The sequence below is a fragment of the Porites lutea genome, chromosome 7 (genome assembly GCF_958299795.1).
Source record: "Porites lutea chromosome 7, jaPorLute2.1, whole genome shotgun sequence".
NCBI lineage: Eukaryota > Metazoa > Cnidaria > Anthozoa > Scleractinia > Poritidae > Porites > Porites lutea.
Window position 1 is genome coordinate 4,985,053 of NC_133207.1, and position 11,150 is coordinate 4,996,202.

Consider the following 11,150-nt stretch of genomic DNA (forward strand, 5'->3'; position numbering starts at 1 on the left):
CCACACATGGAGAAGGTTATCCGTATCGCTCTCCACCTTTTATTGGTACATGGGAAAACCCTATAGGAATGGGAGTTAAAAAAAAAAAGACCAAGTCCAAAGGCAAGGGTCTACTATTAGGAAAAAACAGCCCATTCAACTCAATTCCCATTCTAGGAACAATTCTATAATTGACCTTAACCATTCTCAGCTCCATTTTGTAATTAAACCTCTATCCAACTTTGACCTCATGGAATGGGTAAAAAGACTTGGTATTAAACATTTCAGAGGAATATATAGTCGTGATGGATTACCAAAAAAGATTAGAAAAGAATGTGGAATAATTAATCTGGATGATATAACAGGCCCTGGAACACACTGGGTTTGTTATAGAAATCTGGATTCAGTGGTTGAGTACTTCGATCCATTTGGACTGATAATGCCAAACGAAGTATTAGATTATTTTCACACGGGATCTGTAAAACCTATTGTTTACTCGATAGATGAAATACAAAATCGTAGTACTGTTCTATGTGGTTATTGGTGTTTATATTATTTATTCGAACGACAAAAAGGTAAAGGTATTCTAGATGTGATACATAACCCTCATTTTGATAACGATAACAGCGATTTTATAAAGGCTTATTTCTCTTAAATTATTAAGATTAAATAAAATAGTTTATTTAATCTATAAAGGTTTTTTATTTGGATTTAATTCTTTTAAGATCAAATAAAATACTAGAAATTTTATCACAAACATCACAAAGAGAATTATATTGGCAAACAATTTTACTTAACCTCTTAAATTTTTCTTCTTCTTTCTTAATAAAATGACTATATTTATTTATAATTTCTACCCAAAATTTAGCTTCTTGTCTATTTACTTCTAAATAAAATAAATAATTTTCTTTTTTAACATCATCTAAAAGACTTTTAATTTCATTTCGAATTTCAATCTCGTAATCAACTAGTAACTGGTTATCAAAAGATAAATCAAAATCTTTAACAAACCTATCTCCCATTTTTATACTTTACTTTTTTTAGTCTTTAAACTTATTTTAATCACTATCCACAGGTGTATCCTTTAGCTGTTTAACCCTATCAACTTTTGTATTTAGATCTTTAACACTATCAACTATGTCAACAAAATTTGAGTAAATATCAATAAGACGATAAAGTTTCTTCTTTTTATCACTATTTAGTCGCAACCAAGAATATTCCTCATTTCTTATTTTTTCCCACATCTGACATTCACCAGCCATTAGCACTCTAGAAAGATCGCCGTTTTTCTTTCTAAGAGACTCCAACTCATTATATATTTTTGTCCTTACTTCTTTCTCGAAATCCTTGATTGTTTTAACATCCATCTTTTTCTCTATCTCAGAAAAGAATTTGGCTTCCATTTTATTTATAAGAATAGATAGTTTCCTTTTACAACTTTGTTAAGCGTATTTGATTTCTCACTTATTTCCATAAGCAACTCAAATACTTTTATAAATTTAGTATCGTTTTCCAATCTAGAAAAATCAGCGTATTCATAACTCATGTTTAAGTTATCGTATATCTTTTGAAGTTCACTTTTAAGAAAATTAGATCTAGTAGTCATATTTTTTATCTAAACATTATATTAAATGAAAGAATCTTATTGCATTAAAGATAAAAGAGTAACTCCTTGCACAGAGCCAAGTGGTTACCAATCTGATAAACGTGGGCGCACTCAATTCTTCTGTCATTGTGCAGTTTGTGGAATTAAAAAAGTTAGATATGTGAAAACTGGAACAGCTTCTCAAACTGGAAGTGGAAAAAGAAAAACTAAAAAGAAGTCAAAAAACTAATCAGCCCGTCTGAAGGGGCGGGCGTCTTCGATACTGTTGTTGGTACAGCAGTTGATGGATTTGTTCATTACGGTTTACCTTGGATGGGAAAGAAAGCATTTGAAATGGGAAGATATGGAGCAAGCGAGTTAATGAGAAATAAAAATCTTCAGAAGAAAGCTGTAAATTATGGGATTAATAAACTCACCCCATTTATTCAAGATTCTGTTGGAACAGCAATGGATGAACTATCAACAAAAGTTAGACCAAATAAAAAGTATAAAACTGATAGACCAGAATTAGATGGGAAAGGAATAGATATTCACAAATGGATTGGAAAACTTCCAAAACCAAAAGCAGGATGGACTCCAGGTTCGTACAAATATATGGGTCCCTACAATCCTCTAGACAAACAATTAAGTTATAATCCTGAAACCGGAAAAGTGACAGAGTGGAAAGTTAAACCGTATAACAAAGTCGATGAGATTGCAGCTTATCACGATATTTGTTACGACATGGGAAGAAACAAAGGTGATTGTGATAGAGAGATGGTACAATCATTGGATGAGATACCATATGGTGAAATGCCAAAGTGGGGCTCAACTGCTAGATTCTTGATTAATACAAAACAAAAACTTGGTCTTGGCATTCAAAAAAACGCGAGTCGGCGTTGAGTAGTGATTGGTCTCAACAATTAGCCGACGAACTTCACAAACCAATCACAAGAAACTTTCAAAAGAGATCAGTAGTCTCAAACGGAATTGATGATATCTGGGCTGCTGATTTAGTTGAAATGCAAAAGTTTAGTAAGTGGAATAAAGGAATTAAATATTTGTTGATGGTTATTGATGTGTTTAGCAAGTATGGATGGATTAGGGGAATGAAAGATAAAAAAACCGAAACTGTCAGTAAAGCATTCGATGACATATTCAAAAGTAAACGTAAACCTCAAATGTTATGGACTGATAAAGGTTCCGAATTTATAAGCAAACATTTTAAAGATTTTCTGAAAAGAAATGGTATCAAGTTGTATCACACTGAAAACGAGGAGAAATCTAGTGTTGTTGAGAGATGGAATAAAACAATGAAAAACAGAATGTGGAAGATGTTTACTGTGAATAACAACACTATTTACTGGGATAAGATAGATAAACTAGTTGATGATTACAATAACTCTAGACATTCTAGTATAAAAACGACTCCTGTTGAAGCAAGTAAAAAGAAAAATGAAAGTAAAGTTTGGTCTAATTTGTACGGTGAAACTATTTACTTGAAACCTGGTAAATCAAAGTTTGCGGTTGGTGATAAAGTTAGAATTTCTAAGTATAAGAGGAAGGTATTTGATAAAGGCTACACACCAAACTGGACAGAAGAAATATTCGTTATTGATAAAGTTTTACCTACAAAACCTGTTACGTATAAAATTGTTGATCTGATGGGAGAAGAAATTAAGGGTTCTTTCTACAACCAAGAATTACAAAAAACAAAACAACAAACATTTAGAATAGAAAAGATTATCAGACGAGATAATAAGAAAAAAATGGCATTAGTAAAATGGAGTGGATATCCTGATAAATTTAACTCATGGGTTAGTTCTAAGGATTTGGTTGATTTTTAATACGAAATTCGTATTAAAAATAAATCCTATTATTACTCTTCATCATTAACTTTTACAATTAATGCTTCAAGACCATCTTTTGTATAATCACCCTCACTCTCACTCTCACTCTCACTCTCTTCCTTTTCCTCTTCCTCTTCAATTGTTAGTAAAGACTCTCTAGGTTTGAGTGGTTTGACATAGCACTCATGTACTTTTATTTGTAAAGATGTCACAGTTTTACTTATGAAGATTCCTTCAATTATCAATGCCAATTTAACATTACAGTACTGATCAACATATTTAAAAGGATTTAAATCTTTACCTCCCTTTCCCTTAAACAAAGATAAAATTTTCTTTGATTTTTCTGAGTAAATAAGTTTCGCATAAAAAACTGGTGCGGATGATGGATCATTTCTTGTTTTCTTCTTTCCTTTTTTATCAGTGTATTCTTCCTGTTTGTAATATAATGGACAAGTTAGAGATGAAGCTAAATCTGGACCGTATTCATTCTCTAAATATTGTTGAGAAAGAGATGTTACGTTATTAATAACTTCCAAAAATGCTTTTTCTTTGTTATTTGGTTCGCTATCTTTAGCCCAAAGACATACTGGGATACTATAACCTACTAACTTTTTTGTTTCTTGATTTTTCTTTTCATTAACACCAAAGCTAAAAAGAAATGGGGTTTCGATTACAAGCGGTCCTTTCTTTCCATTCGAATATTTGATTTCAATTGGAATACGCTTGTATTTAATTTTGCTATCTTTTACTTTAAATTCTTTGGATTCTTTAAAGATAATATTGTCTTGGGTGAGATTTTCGTAACTTGACAATTGCATTTTAAATAAATTTATTTAATCTTTAAACTTTTTTTTCTAAAAATTCAAATGTGTATCTATCCCCATCTTTTTTGGAAATCACTGTTTTGTAATACTTTACTTTTCTACAAATATTAGAAATAATTGAAAAGGAAATATCTAATTCGAGTGAAGCAGAAGTAATACTTTCATAATTTTTTTGTTTGTTATTTTTGATTTTAAATGATTTTATTGGTTTATTATTTCCTTTTCTGATGTTTTCTGAGACAGTTAGTAATTGTAAATTTTCAATTTTATTATTTGTTTTAACAGAATCACAATGGTCAACTACATATCCTTCTGGAATATCACCTTTAATACATTCCCATTCAAACCTATGTATATAGTAATTCTTTGGTTTGGATAGATTTTTATCACTGATACTAAACTGATAGTATCCCTGATCAGTCAAATTTTTTTTTAATATTCTTCCAGTTTTTACATTTAAAATTTCACCGTCTTTTGAAGAGGAGTATTTAGAAAAAGTAGGATGAATATAAAACTTCTTTCCATCTTTTAAAATTTTTTTGCGATTCATTTTTTAAAAAACCTTTTTATTCTTAAACCAACTTTTCATTTTTCTTTACTAATAAATTTACTTTTTCTTTTAGTTCTTTTACTGCTTGTTCTAAAGAAAATAAACTACCAGATACTTTTCTTAATTCTTTTTCTAAACTATTAAATTTATCGCCGTCATCAAGATAATATCTAGTTGCAGCACAAATTTCGTTGTTACACTTATTTGAATTCACTTTTATTATAATTATTAAATTATTTTTTAAATCATTTTTTAGGCCAAAGTAAATGAACGGACCAAAAGTCAGCAGATTCTGGGTTATTATAAGTTAATTCTCCTTGTTTATTCTTAATCTTTGTAGCTCTAGAAAGATATTTATCTCTTCTATCTTTGTCTTTGTGAGTAAGATAATCAGCATATTTTGTTGATCCAAAATGAACTTTTTTTCCACTTGAAAGTGTAACCATGTATTTGTTATTTTTTCGTTTTGAATAATCAAGCGATTCAGCACCAAGTTTTTTAGCATTTTGTGTTAACTTTTTAAACTCTTTTCCACTAACAAGATATTTTTCATCTGGAACATAATCTGGATCCACATCATGTCTATAACCATCATCAACTATAAATTCCAAATCCTCTTTTGTAGGAGTAGTTTCTCTAGATCTTGGTTCCATTTTATTATTTTGATTAGATTATTCTTGTTGGGAAAATCTCCTAATATTAATCTTACCATTTAAATTTTTTCGCATAATACAATTTCCCTTACTTGTTCATAAAACTTTTTATGGTCTTTCTCAAGTTCGATGTTATCAAACTCTTTTGAATATAATACATCATAAAAATCATCGCTGTTATAAATTTCAGGATTTACCAATTTAATCTTTTAAAGAATATTTTTAGTTTTTTTTATTTCTTCGTCTTGTGATTTATCGCCATTTGTAACATAAGGTTCTCCTCTATCAATTTCATCTAAATACTTAATCTCATAACGCTCTGTGTCTTCCATAGGAATGGTGACATTAAGATAACGCTTTTTATTGGTTTTTCCATCTGGATTAAACACCGGTTCGTTTTCATCAATTCCATGAAATGTTGGTTCTTCAGGTTTACGACAAACAAATTGGTCCTCTTTATTAACACAAATAGCATTACGACCATTAACTTTTTTGATATATTTATTTTCATCATAAAATAAGTAACCAAATCGTTTTTTCATATAACGTAATTCTAAAAAACTATCATCTATAAATTTACTGATATTTTCCCATTTAGAAAAACAATTACCTTTTTCTATCATTTTCATCAACCAATCAAACTCATCTTTACAATAGCAATACATTTTTTATCTTACGTTTAGATAAAAAAAATCTCATAACAAAAAAAATGTTATGAGATTAAAACATATTTAATCGCTATCACTATCAAAAATTAAATTTATGTCTTTTTCTTTTATTTTATCCTTAAATTTTTCAAAACTTTCAAAAAATAATTTGAAACCTGTTTCATCATTCTCATACTTTTCTTCTTCAAACTTAAAACTAACTGGATTAAAAAATAAATCCATATTTTCTTCTAATTTTCTTTCTAAATACACTATAAAATTAACATCTTCATTTTCAAAACAATAATTACTAATATCCTTAAAATGACCAAGTTCTTGAAAAATTAAAAATTTATTAAAATAAATAATAAGCTTTTTAGCTTGTGGGGAATTAAAAACATTTTCTTCGTCTATTTTATTTAAAAATTTTTCACATTTTTTATTGATATCTATTATAAAAATATACTCCTTCTTAATGTTCTTTGCGTAATTTGGAATAACCTTGCTAATCATTGTGTTTTTATTATTATATTAATCTCTTTAAGCCATTTTATTTTTCTGATTCAATTTTAGATAACAGCTTTTACCAGAAAATAGTTGATAACAGTGCTTAATCGAGTAATGACATAAATGATCAGTAAAAAAATGCAATGATAGAAAATAACCAGAAAAAAGTACAAGACGTAAGACACAAATTAATTGAACAATGATAGAAGATAAACTCAGAAATTAATTAAAAAAAGTACAAAAATTTGTTAGTCTAAATTCCGTCATTGAAATTTTGGGTGGGATGACGGAAATAATTGAATAATGATAGGGGAAAAGTACCAAGTGAGTGAGTACCATGGCATCATTATATAACTACTAACTAAACCTTTTGTTTTTTGATGTTGCCGTCGTCGTCGTAATTTCGTAAGGTCCCTACTAACTGAAGGAGGGGACACGGGCACCCTTCCCCAAGCACTCCCAATTACTTCCATCAACTTGTTTCTACAACCGTCACACCGTTAGATCAGTTTTTTTAGTTGAGAGAATTTTATAAAAGATCCGCGTCATTTAATTATTTCTCACAACCTTTTTCTCTTAATGCTCTACTGATGTTGTTATTGACGTTGCTTACTCTTGAGGACTTGATCTCCACTAGGCATACTCAACCCTTTCACTGCCAAATGTGGCCAAGGGCAAAATTCAAAAAAAAATTCCAATTTCATTTCGTAAAATTTTGAAAAACAAATAGTACCATGTAAAATCGCAGGCAGAGAGGTTTTATTTGAATGGTCACTCCATAGGATTAAGTTTGTTCCCAGACTCAAAAGTTGGAGCCACCTTACAAAACTCCTTTTTTCACTCTGGCAGTGAAAGGGTTAAATGAGTAAGAATTAGTGTTTGCTTTTTAATCCTGTAAGTGCCAAGAGTGACAAACATCAGTTTTCTCCCAACATTACCAATATTGAATCAATAGAAAAGATTACGAGAATTGATATAAAGATCACCAAAAGGGAAATGCTCTCGTTTTTCAAATTCAGTCTCTCAACTAATTCAGTAAGGAAATGCATAGAGATCAGTTGGGAGAATTTGTATGTGGATACTGAGGCTTAAAGGGTAATAAACTCACCACATTTCCCTGAGGCACTACTCACGACAACAATTTGGCCAGATTTGTTGTGCACCATGTGAGGAAGAACAGCTTTTGTTAACGAGATTGCACCCAGTACGTTAACCTTCATCACGGCCTGATCGACATCCAAACTACTGGCCACAGATGATCCCATTTGAGCAAGGCCTGCGTTGTTTACTAGAAAATCAATCTGAGGGTGATGACAACATTTGATTAATAAAGGTAGTTGAACTGAGTGGGGTGCAATTTGGCCTAAAATCTTACACGTGATTTTAAAACTGAACAAGTGCACAGCACGAGTTTGATTTGAAATTAGAAGTATGATTTCAGAGCAAAATTGTACGACACGAAGTTCAACTACCACTTTATGACAGCCACTTTGAAGTCGAAAAATTCAGTCAGTACCGTAAATAGCTTTAGTGGGATATCGACGGGAAGGGCCCTGGGTTTTGCTCCCCCCCCCCCCCCCCCCCTCTAAATACTAGCCTGTAGACGGGCTACCTAAGTACATGTACACTGATCACACTAGAGAATTTGTTTTGGTTACAACTAACTGCCTTTTAACAATGAATTACCCACCATGTAATCACAGGCACTTTTACATTTTGAAAAAAATCTACACACAGAAGTTGTTACGAGTAAAAACAAATGTCTCAAAGCAGTGTCCTTTAGGATTTGCCAAGGGTCTCAAATCACCCGGAAGTAAGAGTTGAGGAAAGTGGCAACAATTATAATTCACTGACAAGGATGAACAATCTAAGATAAATCTGATTCCTGGAGACAAGTATAAAACATGAATCTCAGGTACCTTGCCAAAATGTTTGATGACTGTTTCCGGACAGCCTTCATGGGTTGGAAAGTCAGTAACATCGAGTGGCAGAACAAGAAAATCTTCTTCAAAAGTTAATGGAAATATTTTACTTGCTACATCTACAAGAAAATGTAATAATGATTTAATAATAATAGCAACCATAAAAATCATCAACACCACCAAGAGCATGGTCAAACCCATAAACCCATCCTCAACAAAGAGAAGAAGGATTTTAAAAATGAGCCTATTGACTGACAGTTGTAAGCATTGCAACCTGCAAAACCACAATCATGATAATAATTATATGATAGGTGCCGTTAAGATAATTTCTGATAGGGGACTGGCGGCCTAGAGAAATAAAATGATGGCAAATGGCACCAAGATAAGCTGAAACTGTGACACTGGTTAAAATTAAGAACAGTGTAAAAACGTTAGTACAAAAACTGGCAGGTCAGGCATGGCCTCCTCCACATTAAATGAAATGAAAGGTTTTGGCATTCACTATTTGTCACATAATAGTCGACTACCAGCAATGACTCATTTTTCTTAGTCTGTCGGAGGGAGACACAAAAAATGACCATGGGTGTGCCTAAAGGCATGAGATGGGAGAAGTGCATTTATTCTTCTGGGCTGCTGCCACATTTCTCCCATCATGCAGCTCAACACTCGTCCTCACTTGCACTCTCCTTACAAAATCTGGGGAAATTAAGAGACTGATAGCAGTTTAGTTACATCAGGGACCAGGGACCCCGGTTGCATAAAACCTACACTTAAGTTTCCACTTAAGTAGGTCACTTACGAATCCGTTATGGGTACACTTACGGGTGTTGCAAGGAAAGCACTTAGCACTCTCATAAGTTTCTGTTTTACGTGGTAACTTACGGGCTCACTTAAAGGCACACGTAACTTTGACATAGTGCTTCATTAATGACTCACTCTTTTTTTTTTTTAAGCTAAGCATCGGTGAGTGTAAAGAAAGTTTTACTTCGTTTCGAACACTTTTAAGCCTCTCACAAAAATGAAATTTGCATGCAGACGTTATTTTTCTTCAGCATCTACTGAAAATGATAGTTCTTCTTCTTTTTTCACAACGTCGGCTTTAAAGCCAAGCCCTGAGGTATTGACATTTACTTTAATGAAACCAATGGGAAAAAAGTTATTATAGCCACCCATTATTTACCACATACACTGCTAAAAGTCTAAGTTTCACTTTCTATGACCAAATGCTGCCAACACAAGTAGTTGTAGACAAAGGTTTTTTTTGTTTGTTTGTTTGTTTTTTCATTTATCACCTAAAAGAAACCATGTGGTGTGGTCATTGATCCTTACTGTGGATGCAAAGGAGATGTGTATAGCTGATCACAGCCACAACCTCTCAATGCTCCCCACCACTCATACATTTTGCTAGAGACATCTGCAGTTTGGTTCAAAACAATTTTGTTCTCATGATGTAAATTTGTGTTTACTTAATTGATCTAGTAGTCATGGGGTTCCAGACATAAGTTTGTTTGAATGTCTGTTTCTCCTTATTGATTATTGTTCGTATGAGCTTCTGCATTCTGTGCAGCTGCACAGTTGGTGCCAGCAGAAATAAAACTACTCCTTGGGAAGTGAATATTTTTCAAAGGAATGAGTGTTCCTTGGAAGATTCAGCTACCTTATATATTTGATCTTTGTGACCTTTTGTATGTCAACCAATCATAGCTCCTGGCCAGATTCTGTACAGATTTAATACATCACCAGTATGAAATTTTTGGGACCAAAACGCACGGCGATTGGGGTGGGGGCGGGGGGATGAGAGAGGGCTGTATTCGTAGGATAGACTGATCCAAAAGGGCTAAGACAGAGGGACGAAGGGGTATATATGATGTCTACATGTATATTGATACTAACTCGGAACGACTGAGTGTTTCATTTCATACGAACCTAAACACTGATTTTTTACCCTTTCCAATTCATCTCTTCTTCTGGCTGATAGCACCAATTTACATCCACACTGAGCTAGCCTGTAAGCTAAATGCTCTCCAATCCCACTAGATGCTCCGGTTATCCAAACAACCTTTCCTCGGAGTCGAGGTTCCGGTTTCTTCGCAAACGTCGCGTAGAAATGAAGCACTGTATCGCAATCAGAAAAGTAAATTCTTGCGATGAAAATCAACAGGAACAACGGGAGAGAGTAAATAATTTCGAGGTAGAGAAGAAGAAACAGCAAAAAGGCTAACAGTAAGATCCCCAACATCGTCAGAATGATTAAGTAACTTTGCGCCAGGCGTCCAATATTTTTATTCTATCCCCAGATCCCTACTGATCAGAGATCTCGTCCCAGGCAACCCAACCCAATGGATGGGGCAACTGACAACTAACAAAAAATGGCCAAAATTTAGCTGACAACTAACATTTGCCTTGGATTTAACTCACAGCTGACGAAGCTGCTGATTGTCCTTTAATTTGTTTTCTAAAAAAACCGTTTTCCACTCTTTTCGGCAGACAATGTGATCAAATGTGCGTTTATAGGGAGTTTAAGATTCACGTTTACGCCAAACGGCAAAAGTCAGATTCAAGTTGAGAATTTCTCAGAATAGAAAATAAGCAGATGAAAACTGTCCAGAACAATTCTTATGTATAAAACTGGC

The 11,150-nt window shown here is 32.8% G+C and overlaps 1 protein-coding gene across 2 annotated transcripts in view; it reads right to left on the reverse strand.

The window, feature by feature from the left end:
• Window positions 1–10,794, reverse strand: part of LOC140943626 (dehydrogenase/reductase SDR family member 7-like) — a 28,514-nt gene extending 17,720 nt beyond the window's left edge. For both annotated transcript variants that reach the window (XM_073392744.1, XM_073392743.1), the window contains exons 1-3: window positions 10,444–10,794; window positions 8,515–8,636; window positions 7,704–7,896 (exon numbers count right to left, since the gene is read on the reverse strand). In XM_073392744.1, coding sequence (XP_073248845.1) covers window positions 7,704–7,896; window positions 8,515–8,636; window positions 10,444–10,756 — 628 coding nt within the window. In that variant the 5' untranslated portion in view covers window positions 10,757–10,794. The remainder of the gene's footprint in view (window positions 1–7,703; window positions 7,897–8,514; window positions 8,637–10,443) is intronic.
• Window positions 10,795–11,150: the final 356 nt, after the last annotated feature.